Source organism: Chamaea fasciata, unplaced genomic scaffold (assembly GCF_029207755.1).
Source record: "Chamaea fasciata isolate MVZ Bird 193981 ecotype frontalis unplaced genomic scaffold, bChaFas1.0.hap1 SCAF_2, whole genome shotgun sequence".
Taxonomy (NCBI): Eukaryota; Metazoa; Chordata; class Aves; order Passeriformes; family Sylviidae; genus Chamaea; species Chamaea fasciata.
This window is the reverse complement of record NW_027094087.1, coordinates 45,096,064-45,109,030: the sequence shown is the minus strand read 5'-3', so window position 1 is coordinate 45,109,030 and position 12,967 is coordinate 45,096,064. Positions and strand designations below refer to the sequence as shown.

Genomic DNA, 12,967 nt, shown 5'->3' with positions numbered 1-12,967 from the left:
CAGATCTGTATCCAATCAAAATTTGAAAATTTTCTTGACTTTGCAATTAAGAAATTTGATTTCCTACTTCACTGAAGTCGAAATAATCACAAAAATATGTTGAGTTTACAATATAATGAATCCACTCCCTACAAAACCAGACAATGTATATATTGGTCAAAGTCTCTCATATTCAAATCTATCGTAACAGAAGAAACACATTTTTAAAGTGGACATCAATATGTTAAAAATAATGCCTTGAGCTCATACTGTCTTCAAATGCAAGTACAATGTAAAGTACATCTTAAATATAAATGAGACAATCAAAATAATTATCTTAACAGTCTCTCATTTATCATTCTCAAGATGAAAATTCAATCAGCAAGATACAGACAGTGTTTTTTAAGGCTTTCATCAGCTTCCACTACTCTCTAGTAGTTATCCCTACTGGAGAGGAAAACCAAGAGGAGAAATTATGACAGAAAGTAGCAAACTGCAAAAGTATGAAAGGACAGAAATACAATCGTTAAAAGAGATCCTCTTTCATCTCAAATCTTTCTTTTAACTGGCTTATGAAATGAAAGATAACATGTTAATGAAGAGAATATAATTTGAGTTTATTACCTCATCATAACCAGCATATTATACACTAATTTGGGATACTAAAAATTAAATAGAATAATGCACAAAGAAATGTTATTCCAGAATTAAGAAGCTCTGAAACACACAAAGTACTTAATGATTTTCTCAGCTCAAACTGCTTTTTAGTAATTTTTAGTTTTTTCTTCATTTCAATTCTTTTCTTTTTACTATGTTCTCTGAGGTTGCCCCAACAAATTTTTAATTTTCTTCATACATTAGAGCTTCATACATTTCCAAACTTTTCCTCTTAGTCTGCTTCCTCAGATATCAGTTTTCAAAAACCTTGACTAATTACAGTTTGATGACCTACTGCAGACAAGCAACTTATATTGTAACACAGTAGAAAAAAAGTCATATTTCAAAGTGTTTAAAAACTGAAAAATAGAAGTTTACAGAAAATCTTTCCACAGGGGTTTAAAATATATTCACCATCAGCAAGAAATAATTCATAATATATTTCAAAATTGCAGAAAAATATATATGATTTTCCTTCATATTTAATAAAAATAACTTGTCACATAAACCAGAAAAAAGGTTATTATCAATTCAGTGTTGAAAATCATGTGCTGAAAAAAAGTGAATATTTATAGAAAATAACATTTTCTACTTATATTTATGTATAAATTCTTACCTAAGCTGTTTAAAAGCTTCTGCTTTCACAAGTGGTGTTTCTACAGAATGTTCAAAAAGTGCTCCTTCAGGCCCTGAAAAAAAAAAACAAAAGAAGAAAAATACTGTAATGTAACAGATCAAACATAACACAAAAACAGCAAGAGGTTTTTTTATTTAATATGGCCACTTTGATGTTGGAAATCAAGATAAGAGAACACATGTTAAGAATTGAAATATAGCTACGTTATTGCCATTGCAGTATTCGTTGGAACAATACAATACAGAAGTAATGTAAATGCACAGCTGTAAATTCTTAAAATTAAATCCAGAAAGTCTGAAGATAGAGAAACTTTAAACTACTTGCGACAATAAGTAAATAATTAAATACAATGTAACTTTCATTACAGTTCATAGAGGTAATTAAAACTCCACAAAACCTTTGCAAATACTATAGTCCTAAATAATCATATTTATTTTAGACTGCTCCATACATATTACAACTTCTGTCCTACAGCTTTATCAAAGATTTTCCCCTATTTATAGGCAGACTTGCTGAATATGAAATGGTGTTTCTGCATGCAAATATTAATGAATATGGGATCAGATAGTTTACATCTTGATATAAAAGCAGTTTCATTCCAAAGAGAAGAAACAGTGGGAACTCAGCCTCACCAGGAGACTCCCTGTTGGACTGAAAATCTTCCAAGGACCTCCATTTCTGCTCTCCCAAGTATTAGCATTATTTCAGTATCAACAGCCCAGTGACCACCTGCCACCTAAGCTCCACTAGGATCAGGAAATTGGCTGATGTAGGACAAACACCCCTCAGCAACAGAGACAGCTCAAAACAGCAGCTGAACAACACCCTCCACAGCAAGGGTGCAGGCTTTGTGAACATACTCATCAAAGACTGGAGAGCTCTTAGGTTGAGAGATCTCCTCTGGCTTTGAGGATTCACATATCTGAGCACTTTCCTGGTGAATACGTAGCAAGGCAACATATTTTAATAGTTAAGATATGAGTGAAGGTGGCTTTGTCTGGCTGCTTTTTATGCCGTTCCCCTCTGGAAAGAATTCTGGGCTGTAAAAATCCCTATGTTAGGGATTTGGGCTCTGTCTAGACAGAGAATGGCAATGGATGATTAAAAAGCATGGCGTAGATTGTATAAATGTGCTTTTAGACTGTACTAAATGTGGTATAAAGGGAAAAACAGAATTAAAAATTGGTTGGGGCAATGTCAGAGAACATGGTAAAAGGGAAAGAAGTGAAATGAACAAAAAACATTAAAAAATTAAGATTGCTGAGACAACTGATAGACTGTCATTTCATGAGGACTGCAGGAAAATTCTCAGGATGTCCTGAGACGGCATGAAATGTACTGCTTTCTGAGAAGAGTTTTAGCTGAAATTGTGATTCCTTAGAATTAAACCTCCTTGCCTTGAATGGAAGAGAAGTACACAAGATACAAGAATTACCATATTAAATCACTTCAGCACTTTGAGGATTCATTGATTTACTAAGCTTGAATTTAAATTTTATTTAGCTGTTGATACCCTCCTCATCAATTTAAATAGAATAATCTTTCTGTAAATTACAAACTGATATGAATGTATTACTGGAAAACTTAAAATTTATTAATTCAGACAGAGCTTGAACCCTGCTTCATTAACATACCATTCCATTTTCATTAAGATTACTCTGCATCTCAAGAAACTAAAAATGTTTATCAGAAAACACTGATTTGGTACAATTAAGGTATATAAGGGATATCCTGATATGTTTAAAGTGCAGCTCTGGCACTTGGAGACATGACTTAGTGGTAGACTTAGAAGCGCTGGGTTAATGGTTCTGCTTGGTGATCTTAAGAGTTCTTTTCCAACCTAAGTGATCCTATGATCCCATGATTCTAAAAAGACAAGTAAGTAAGAGGTTACAGAGATAGTACCAGTTTCATGGAAATAGGGGCTAATGGAAGAAAGAGAACAGGAAACACCAGTGGTAATGTTCTGGGTGGTGGGCAGGTGGTGTAAATTGGAACAAAAAGGCTTATTTCCATATTCTAGAGCTGTCACCTCTAAGCAGGAGTAAAACCTTGCCTTTAATGAGAGTAAAACTTCATGAAACAGTATTAAGTTTTAACATTATGCCACTAATAGGAAAAAAAACTCAGGGCAACTTTTTTCGGAAAATGTACCTAAATTGATTTCCTGTCTTAATTTTCTACTTTATCTTTTTAATGGTGATATGACTGTTACTATATTAACTATTTTATAAGCTATTGTTTATTAAGATATTATAATTTATTCCTAAAATACACAAGAACAAGATAATTTTCTCAATGAGAGGATTGAAGACAGCAAGATACATTAACACCCCACGCACCCTATCAGGCAAGGACCATTTGCCTTCTCAAAGTCTAACAGAATGTTTACTCATACCCTCAAATTGCCTCCTACTTAACTTACCTTCTGAGCAGAAGTGTTTAAATTAAACACACACTGTCACATTGCACTTCAGCATTAGCTATGCAAACCGAAAACCTTTGCACAGAACAGAGCACTAGAAAATCACAGACAATACTCAGCAAATACTTTAGGGGATTTTTATAAAAGACAAACAAGCAGAAGGGAAAGTAGTAAACTGGAGAAAGGGTGATACAAATATGCTTCTGTATAAAAAAATACTGATACTCTCTGCCCTGCCAGCTTTAAGAAAAAAAAAAAGGTGTAGATGTGGCACTTGGGGATGTGGTTTAGTGGTGAACACAGCAGTGTTAGGTTAATGGTTGGGCGTGATCTTAGATATCTTCTCTAATCTTTACACTTCTATGTCTCTATGAGCCTGCCATGACGAGGTTATAAAGCAATCGGCTCTTTAACAGCCAAAACAGTTACAAGGTGGTTTCACCTTCACCAATGCCAGCTGAATGTACAAAAGCCTCCCAGAATAAAACATGGATGTTCAGTACTGCCACAGCAACATAATAAATGCCTGCAAAATGCAGGTCCTTACTGAAATAATATTAAAGAGGATGCAGTTGGAGTTCATGCCCCTTCAGGAGCAGTAATTGTCATGAAGGGTTAAGCCAAGCTTCAGTTTCATGGTCACTGAAATGCATCTGTGATGTAGATGTCAGGGATGAGCCAGAGGCAGTGTTTCTTTGCCTAATCGTGTGTACTTACTGTCATCTGGAACACCCTTGTGCATCCTGCCTGGTCTCCAGCTGCCAGGATCACAGGAAGCATCTCTTGGAAATAAAGTGATACCATGTGGTGTCTCACACACCCCAGGGTGTTCCACACACAGCTGGATATTAATGTTTGAGCACGTAAGTGCAGCCTCTATCTGCCACATCCAAGGGAGATGAGAAGCCCTGGAGCCCTCCCCAGAGCAGAGAACAGCATTTGGTGGGCACAAGTGCTCTGCCCGGGGCAGATGCCAGCATCTCTCTGAGCTCCAGGGGAACGTGGCCACCCAGACCTGCCATGACCCTGTGGGGTATGGGAGGCACATTCCTGATTCAGGCATTCCCCAGGTGTTTGCTCTTCTTTGATTTGCACTATTCTATTCTACACAGGGGCCAGAGAATGTCTGACTGAAATAGTATGAGTTGAAACATATTAATTGTAGGAAAATGACAATTCTTCAGATGTTGGATTGGATTACATTACTCTTAGACCTTTTCCTTTGTCTTGTATCATAAATCATACACATTTGCTCTCTGCTGTATTATATTTTAGTTGAAAACCGTCAGCTTTTCTTGAAAATCATTACTGAGCTTTTCATCATTCACATAAATAAAGAAAAGTAAAATCAAATAGTTCATTACACTGTACATAAAAAAGTACAAAACGTTCTTTGTGTATTTTAAACCCAGGATCATCTGTTTTTTATGATACAAACTTTCCAAAATTTATTTCACATTGATCTTGTTCTCTATCCAAAATGTTTAAAAATAATCTTGGTATGCAAAGTATTACTAATTTATCCTTCATGCTAATAGTATCATTTAAATCACAATAATTTATCCTTCATGCTAATAGTATAATTTAAATCACAATTTTAATAAATCAATTTGAAGCAAAGTAGGCATGAATCTCTTCTCACTTACATTAATTTTACACTGAAATAACCTCACGGACTTTAATGTATTTGCTTCTGAATTTTACTACAGTGTAAAAAAAGAAACAGGCAACGTGTCTTAGTACAATATCTGCTGAAGTAAATATCAATGCACTGTAAAGATTAATATTGGATGAGTGAGCCATTAATATTAGCATAACAATTTCAACTCGTGTATGAATGATTATTACTTACTTTGAGCAGAGATAGACCATTTCCAAATCAGTTAACAGTTATGCAGTTTTTCATATCTTTGTTAAACACACTTTTCTATTAAAGTTTAGCATCTCTTGGGCAAACAATAATTATTTGATACAGTTTCCTGGTTAAAACAAAGTTGTAATTTCAATTAAGTTAAAAAGTAAAAAACCTTAAGATAAAACCCTCAGGCGAAAACAAAATTTATTAACACAATTATTATAACTTAACTTTGGTTTTGAAACATTAATTGTATAGTTATTACCATATTTATAGTTTTGACAGTGAAATAATACCAATCTATTCATTAAAATGAAGACCTCAAGATTTCAGAGGACCAGTAATTACCGAATGCTAACATGATAATTGCAATCAAAAAATACTAAAAAATTAATTGAAAAGAAATTACAGAACACTTTCAGTATTTCCTTTGATGAATTCTTCTGCTCAAAAAGAAATCATACCATGATGTATCTATTTTAATGCAACTTTACACCTAGAAAATGAAGGTTGACTTTATCAAGTTGTATGAAAGGAAGTAGCTTTTCATATGATGACTTTGACGTATTACTTTGTAAATGAGTACTTCAGCAATTTGAAGAAACAGCTTAAGACAAACTTTTCTCTTGACAGGTGACATTTAAGATATACTACAAATATCTTCCTGTGACATATGTCCTACTCACAGAACAGAAATACAGTAGCTTTTACTTTGCAAGATAAAACCATATAAAAATATCAGAAAGATATTTTTCTCCCTGAAGTTTTCACAGATCAGACTTGTTACTACTCAGAATGAAATATCTAGAATTTTTTCAGCCTCAGACAGCATGCACTGGAAACATTAAATAATTCATAAAAAGATGCACCACTACAGTTCCAGTTACTAATGGCTTTAAAATATTTATTTATTTATTTATTATTTTGTATTAAAAATTCTTACTGATTATTTACTGAAAATGTTCAGATTATCTTCATATTTCTGTTTCCTAATGAGGTAAAACCAGAACTTGCATTCACACTTAATAACAAATTTAAAAATGTGCTTTTCATATGAGTATTATCTGAGCATTTCTTAAACCATTACAAACCTGTGACTCGAAGCTTATCTGTTCCAATTACAACTTCATTTTCATCCACTGTAAAAAGTGGCTTTCCATCCTTTGAGTTGATCTGAAATTGCTGACTGTGGAATTCTACCATTTTAGGACCTGCAAAACAGTAGAATAATGGAATAATTTCATCACATTTCTTCAATTTCCTATATAAATTATTAATAATTTTAATTGGTGTGTTAATGAAGTAGATGCTCATTTAAGTACTCTGAAGGTCATGAAGCACTCAGATATTCTAAGGATAGTGGCCTTGTAAGTTCTGAAATTGGATAAGTCTATTTACATGATCTAATTTGTTGTTCAAAACCGTGCCTGGAGTCTTCCTTTATAGTTGAGTTTCCAGGGAATCTAGAAAACCCCACACAAATTGATCCAGACAAACATTCATGTTCTTGATGTTAAAACTGCTTTGATCAGAACAAATCAATCTTTTTCTTTTTTTTTTTCTTTTTTTTTTAATAGAATCTGATTATCAAAGTTTTTGCAGCATCATCCCTTTTCATTAGGGAGGCTCAAATCCTTTAAAATTACAAACATCCCATGTAAGAGCAGGACCTCAGGTCTTCATAACAGATGCCAGTTTGGCTCCTTATATCTAACAAATGTTACTGATCATGTTCTTAAGGGTTTCAAGCACCCAAATATGAGAATATTTGCAACTGATCCTGGTACTCCAAAAATGAAAATAATATGAGAAAGAGAGTCTGTGCTTCCACATCCTAAATTCACTAAAATCCTGTTCTACAGTATTGGCTTGGTAAGTAGATAAAAATCAAACCCTTAATATTCCCTCTTCTAACAATGTGATCAATTAAAATTCACACCACATCAAGCCTTGTCATCATCAAGACTTGTCATCATAAATCTATATTCAGAATTAGGATTACAGAGAATGGTCAAAGCAGTTAACAGTCCTTTTCAGCAATTTTTAATAAATGTATTTCACAGACTATCCACAGGACCGAGAGGCACTGAACTGCTTCCTTCCCGTTAAGAACCTGTTTTCCCATGTCTGCTCCCATAAATGTTAAATATATTCCAGGAAGTAATTCTCAAAAGAAATAGGTTTTTTCTTTTTCTTTTTAGATCTTATGTTAAAGGGGCATTAGGTGACAGATGATTGATACTGCTGTGAAATACCTACAGGCATTTCACAAAATCTGGTTGGTAGCTGGTATGAGAGAAGCACACAGAGGCTCTGTACAAATATCCTCAGACGCAAAGTAGTGATTTTAACTTCCCACCAAGCACAGAAAGAGTTAGAGGAGCCATAATGTCCTAAACTAGGGCAACAATTTTAAGGCATAAAACCCAAAACTGATTCTACCTAAAAATGGTCAGAACAGAGGGCTGAGCTCTGCGTTGTTATGCACTGCTGCACATGTGCACCCAAGCACAGCCTTATGGACCCCAATTTGGCTTTTCTCTAAAAGCTATTCTGAAGCCCAGGACTTTATTTCTGAGAAGGATGTTGAAAAAAGTGAGATCAGAAAATATCTTTGTAAGTGAAAAGGCCTCAAACAGTATTTTTAAAAGTTTTTTTTACAGCAAAATAAACAGTTCTGGGTAAGTGAGGCAGGGATGGATCCCTTTCAATGGTTTCCTAGGGAATCTTGGTTAAGGTTTTATTTGAGGTCCCTTCCAACCCAAGCCATTTTATAGTTCAGTGATTGATTGTTCCTGTTTGTGCCCAGCACCAATAATGAAACTGGCCATTTATGTAGTGTAGCTAGAACCTTGTGTTTTCAAACAAATCAAAGGACTGAGTAAAATGGATGTTATCAACTATACCTGTGCTGCAAGGGCTGGTCCCTCATCCTTCCCATTCATCTAACCCCGTGATTTTCAAAACTACCTTAATTAAGGAAACACCCTGCAGGCACTGTGAGAGCACTCACTGAACATTTTTATAAATTCCAAAGGTACTTTAACTTTGAAACTCCAAATTATGGCCTTGCCCATGCTGGATTTGCATTCAGACTGTTTGGTCCTGGACCTTGCACACTTGAATAAATCTTTAACAAGAATCTTTAGGTCCACAGTTTTCTTAACACAAGTGCCCCACTAATGTGAGACAAGGACTGTACTACATAGAGAACCTTCATTATCAGACAATGGTATGGATAATAATTGATGCATTTTAAATCTTAAGAGGGAATTCTAGAGTAAATCAAATCCAAGCCTATGTTTTATTCATGCTAGAGATGAGACATCTCAGAGTTTCAAAAAGAAATAGTAGGCTTTTACATAAGTGAGAGTAAGTTTATGTAATGAAAAGTAGTCATTAATTTCTCTTAGTAATATTCCACAATACACATAAACTAGCTATATTGCAATAACAGTAATTGTATCGTAATCCCAGCGAGATTAATTTTCAACTCACAAACAGCAGCCAAACTCAGTATCTGAAAGTGTAATATCCTAATTGTGTTCTGTTTACCACCCTGGTATATTAACTACATGTAAGTCAACTAATACTATATAATCATATTTGCTGATAAAATCCTATGGTTAAAAATGCAACCTGACTGAATGCAGGTTATAGAGTGTTTTGTTTTCTGCTTGCTGCCAGATGTGTCACATGAATTTCCAGGTCAGTGGGTTATTCTTGCTAATCAAGCTGATTATTGCCCTTGTTTCTGTGTTTCCTCCTTTAATGTGCAGCCCTGAAGCAGACCTTGTAAGTGATCTTCACGTCACATATCTCTTGACACTGAGGATGCTGCTTTAAATGATGAACTTTTTTTTTTTTTCCAAAAAGGAACTGACACACTGCTAAACAGTCTTCGTTTTCATTTGTCCTCCTCACTCTTTACTTCCCTAGAGATTTTCCAGGGAAGGAAGCTCTTTTGTTTAGTGACTCCATTTCAGTTGAAAAGCATTTTAATAAAGTGCTCTCTACTGCTACACAACCTTTGAGTACCAGGCCAATACAAATATAGATGTACCAGACAGTAAAGGATCTTCTGTCAAAAACAGGGCCTGCCATTTAAAAAAAAAAAAAAAAAAAATCCACAAATGCTTAATGCCAGTGAAATTTGAGGAGTCTGAAATTTGAAGAGTCTGCCTACATGTTACCAGCAGGCAGACTCTTCAAAAAGTTAGTTCTGCCAAATACTAAGCATTTTTAGTGTGTCTTTAGGTCTTTCAGAAGAAAAGGCTTTCCAACACTGGATTTACTTCTATCATTAAGTAATTTCATATCTTTCATTTTCTTACTCTATTTTCTTATCTGCCATTTCCAATTAATCTATGGCTGTCAGCTACTCTGTGTGCTTTGCTCTTCTCCTACCACCTAGAATCATTGAAGTATTGGTTATAAACCAAAATCCTGAGTGCTCTTCAGTATTCCTATGCAATTTCCTTTTTTAGTTAATTTTTATTAAACTAAAGCACCTTCCTTAAAATAAGATCTCATCAAAAGTGTATTAAAAGTGTAATACTCCTACAGATGCAGTTCTCATTCCATGAGTGATAGAATACAATACCAATAAATGTAAAGTCCTTACTTTCAGAAACATAAAATTAGTTATATTTTCATGTGGAATGGTATGATATTTCATTAGAACAAAGGCATTATTACAGAGAATATGCAGCACATTGTACATACACATTTTATCAAACATCTCTCATAGCTATGAACAACAACTCCAATACATTAATAGAACACTTGCTGCTCCTGTTTCCTCTTTTTTTCTCAGTTCTCCTTTTATGCAATAGATGAAACAATTATGTCCTCTCAGATCAAAGTAAGAGTGTTTTACTGTCACCACTATTTATACTTTGTTGTTATCTGTGACTGAAAACAAGTATAGAGATCTTAAAAAATTGGTCACCTTTTCTCACAAGCTTAATGAACCCAAATTTTATTGCATGATGAAGAACTTCAACAGGAAAAGCTGAAACACACAGTCCTCAGACAGATAAGGTGAAAAGGAAAATACTAAAGGAGATGAGGCATGATAATTTGAAACCCTGTATGCGGAGAGGATAGCTGATCTAAGTTTCTCAGTCCTAAGTGAGTACTTTAACTACTTTATTGTCTGTATAATGGATATTCTTCTTCCCTTTTTCCTCTTAAAAAAAAAAAAAAAGAAAGCTGTGAGTGTACTTTGATAAGGTCAACTCCTGCACTCTGTTTCAGCAGTATTCTAAGCATACCTACTGGATCTAGGCAGAGGACAGTGTGAGAGGATCAGCTGAACAGATGGGGCATGATTCAGTTCACAACATCACTGTCTAGTACCATCATAAATTCTTTTGTTTTCTCTGCCTGGCCTTCAGCTTATTTCAGATGTCCTAGAGTATCAGACTACAAAGTCTGACATGGGGTCTGAAGCAATATGAGCCCCTCCAGCGTGTCAGTTGAAGACTGGGTAAGATGGAATCACAGAAGAATGCAAGCCAGAGGTCACCCCTGTAAGTCCTACCTACTAACCACATCAGGGTCAGCTTGGTTGGAAATTAGATAAAGGTGCTCAGGGTCTTGTCCAGTTGAAATTTTAATACCTCTGAGGAAGGGGATTTAGCAGCCTCCCTGAGCAATCTGTTCCCATGGTTAACTATTCTAACAGTGGCATGTCACCCTAACTTTGCCTGCTTTTCAGTGTTTGCATTTTACTCTCACGCAGCTTCAAGATAACAATGTATATTTTTAGAATTATCTATTTTGTTTACATATTTCTTCTCTGGGAGGAGAAATGTGATTGATGGTGGCCTTCACCAACGAGGTCAAAGAGGTGGCAACCTATGTAGCCAATCTTTTGTCTTCTAAAAGAACTGTATTTAAGATGGAGTCAGGAAATTAAAGATAGAACTTTCCTGCTGACCTTCCTGGCGCCTGCTTCATTCTTTTGTGTCCCGAAGTGTGACAGGGGCAGTTCTCCTTTGCCCTTTTATCCAGCTGCATTTTGCATCTCTGCAACCCATGACCATTGCCTTTCGCCCTCTTGCTATGCACCCTGAATCTGGATTCATGCTAGTGACTGGACAGTGGGAAACAACCTCAGCCGGGGGAGGGTCAGGTTTGATATTAGGGAAAGTTTCTCCTTTAAAAGAGTGGTTAAACCTTGGAACAGGCTACCCAGGGAACTGGGTTCAAAAGTGTTCAAAAAATGATTAAATGTGGCACTTTGTAATATGCTTTAGTTGGCATGGTGGTATTTGGTCAAAGGTTGGACTTGACCTTGGAAGTCTTCTTCAACCTTTATGATTCAATGATTTATTTTGTCTCTAGCCCTCCTAGAATCAGGCGTAATTTAGAAGCTTTCCTTAAGCTTCTTTTCTTGAAGGTTAAACAAACACAGCCTCTTCAGACTCTTATACTTCCTGTGCTTTCACTCCCCGGCCATCTGAACAGCTCCCTGTGGGCACGTCCTCCACTGGTTTGCAGCTCCATCCTACCAGAGGGGGCTCCAGAGCATTTCAGCTGCAGCCTCCCAGGTGAGGGATGATGCAGCCCAGTGTGCTCTTAGTGCTCATTGCCACAAGGCTACACTGCAGGTACAAGTTCAAGCAGTCCATCAGAATTTGGGGTGTCTTCTGCAGACCACTGCGCAAAGATAGGGGTGTGGTTCCTTTTTTGGGCAGTAGCTGCCATCAGGGTTTAAAACTACTGAGGCATTTGAAGTGACTTAAGATTTTAGACATACTCAATTATCCAAATTCTACCTTAGAAGAAGTCTAAGTAAATTTCAGCTACTTTAAGCTAACCTTTACAAATTCATCTAGCATTAACCAATGCCAAAAATTCAATTATTTTTGGTGCAGGAACTACCTTCACCTTTAGCAGTAACTATTACCTTCTAATTACCACCCAATTACATATGTTAATGATTACTGTACCTCTGAAACCAAAATGTATTTGGGATTGCAAGTTTAATGAAACTGTTAAAGTTGAGAAAGTTATAAAATCTTTAATAATTCCTGTTTTTCCCTTATTTTGAATTATTTCCTCCTGTTGGAATAAAGAAACAATGAAGCTATTCAGATAACTAATTGCTCTCTGATGAGAGACACAATAACCCAAATGGTTATTTTCCAAATAAAAAATGGTTTCTCAAATATTAGTGCGTTTTTTTCAGAGCCAAACTCTGTAGACTTATGTCCTCTTCTAGACTCAGTGAGGAGAAAAGTGACATCATAGGATTAAAGTCCCCTGGGCCAGGTTAAATTTCCCCTTAATTTGATGCTGTCATATTTAACAAGTCAACAATGCACATTATCACAGAATCACAGAATGGTCTGGGTTGGAAGGGACTTTAAAGAATGTGTAGTTTCAACCCCCTGAAATGGGAAGG

The 12,967-nt window shown here is 35.6% G+C and overlaps 1 protein-coding gene across 6 annotated transcripts in view; it reads right to left on the bottom strand.

Annotated features, from left to right (window-relative positions):
• The window catches only part of SGCG (sarcoglycan gamma), a 107,838-nt gene that overhangs the window by 20,413 nt on the left and 74,458 nt on the right, over positions 1 to 12,967 (bottom strand). For all 6 annotated transcript variants that reach the window (XM_066175873.1, XM_066175872.1, XM_066175875.1 and 3 more), the window contains 2 exons: positions 6,645 to 6,764; positions 1,253 to 1,325 (listed from right to left, as the gene is read on the bottom strand). In XM_066175873.1, coding sequence (XP_066031970.1) covers positions 1,253 to 1,325; positions 6,645 to 6,764 — 193 coding nt within the window. The remainder of the gene's footprint in view (positions 1 to 1,252; positions 1,326 to 6,644; positions 6,765 to 12,967) is intronic.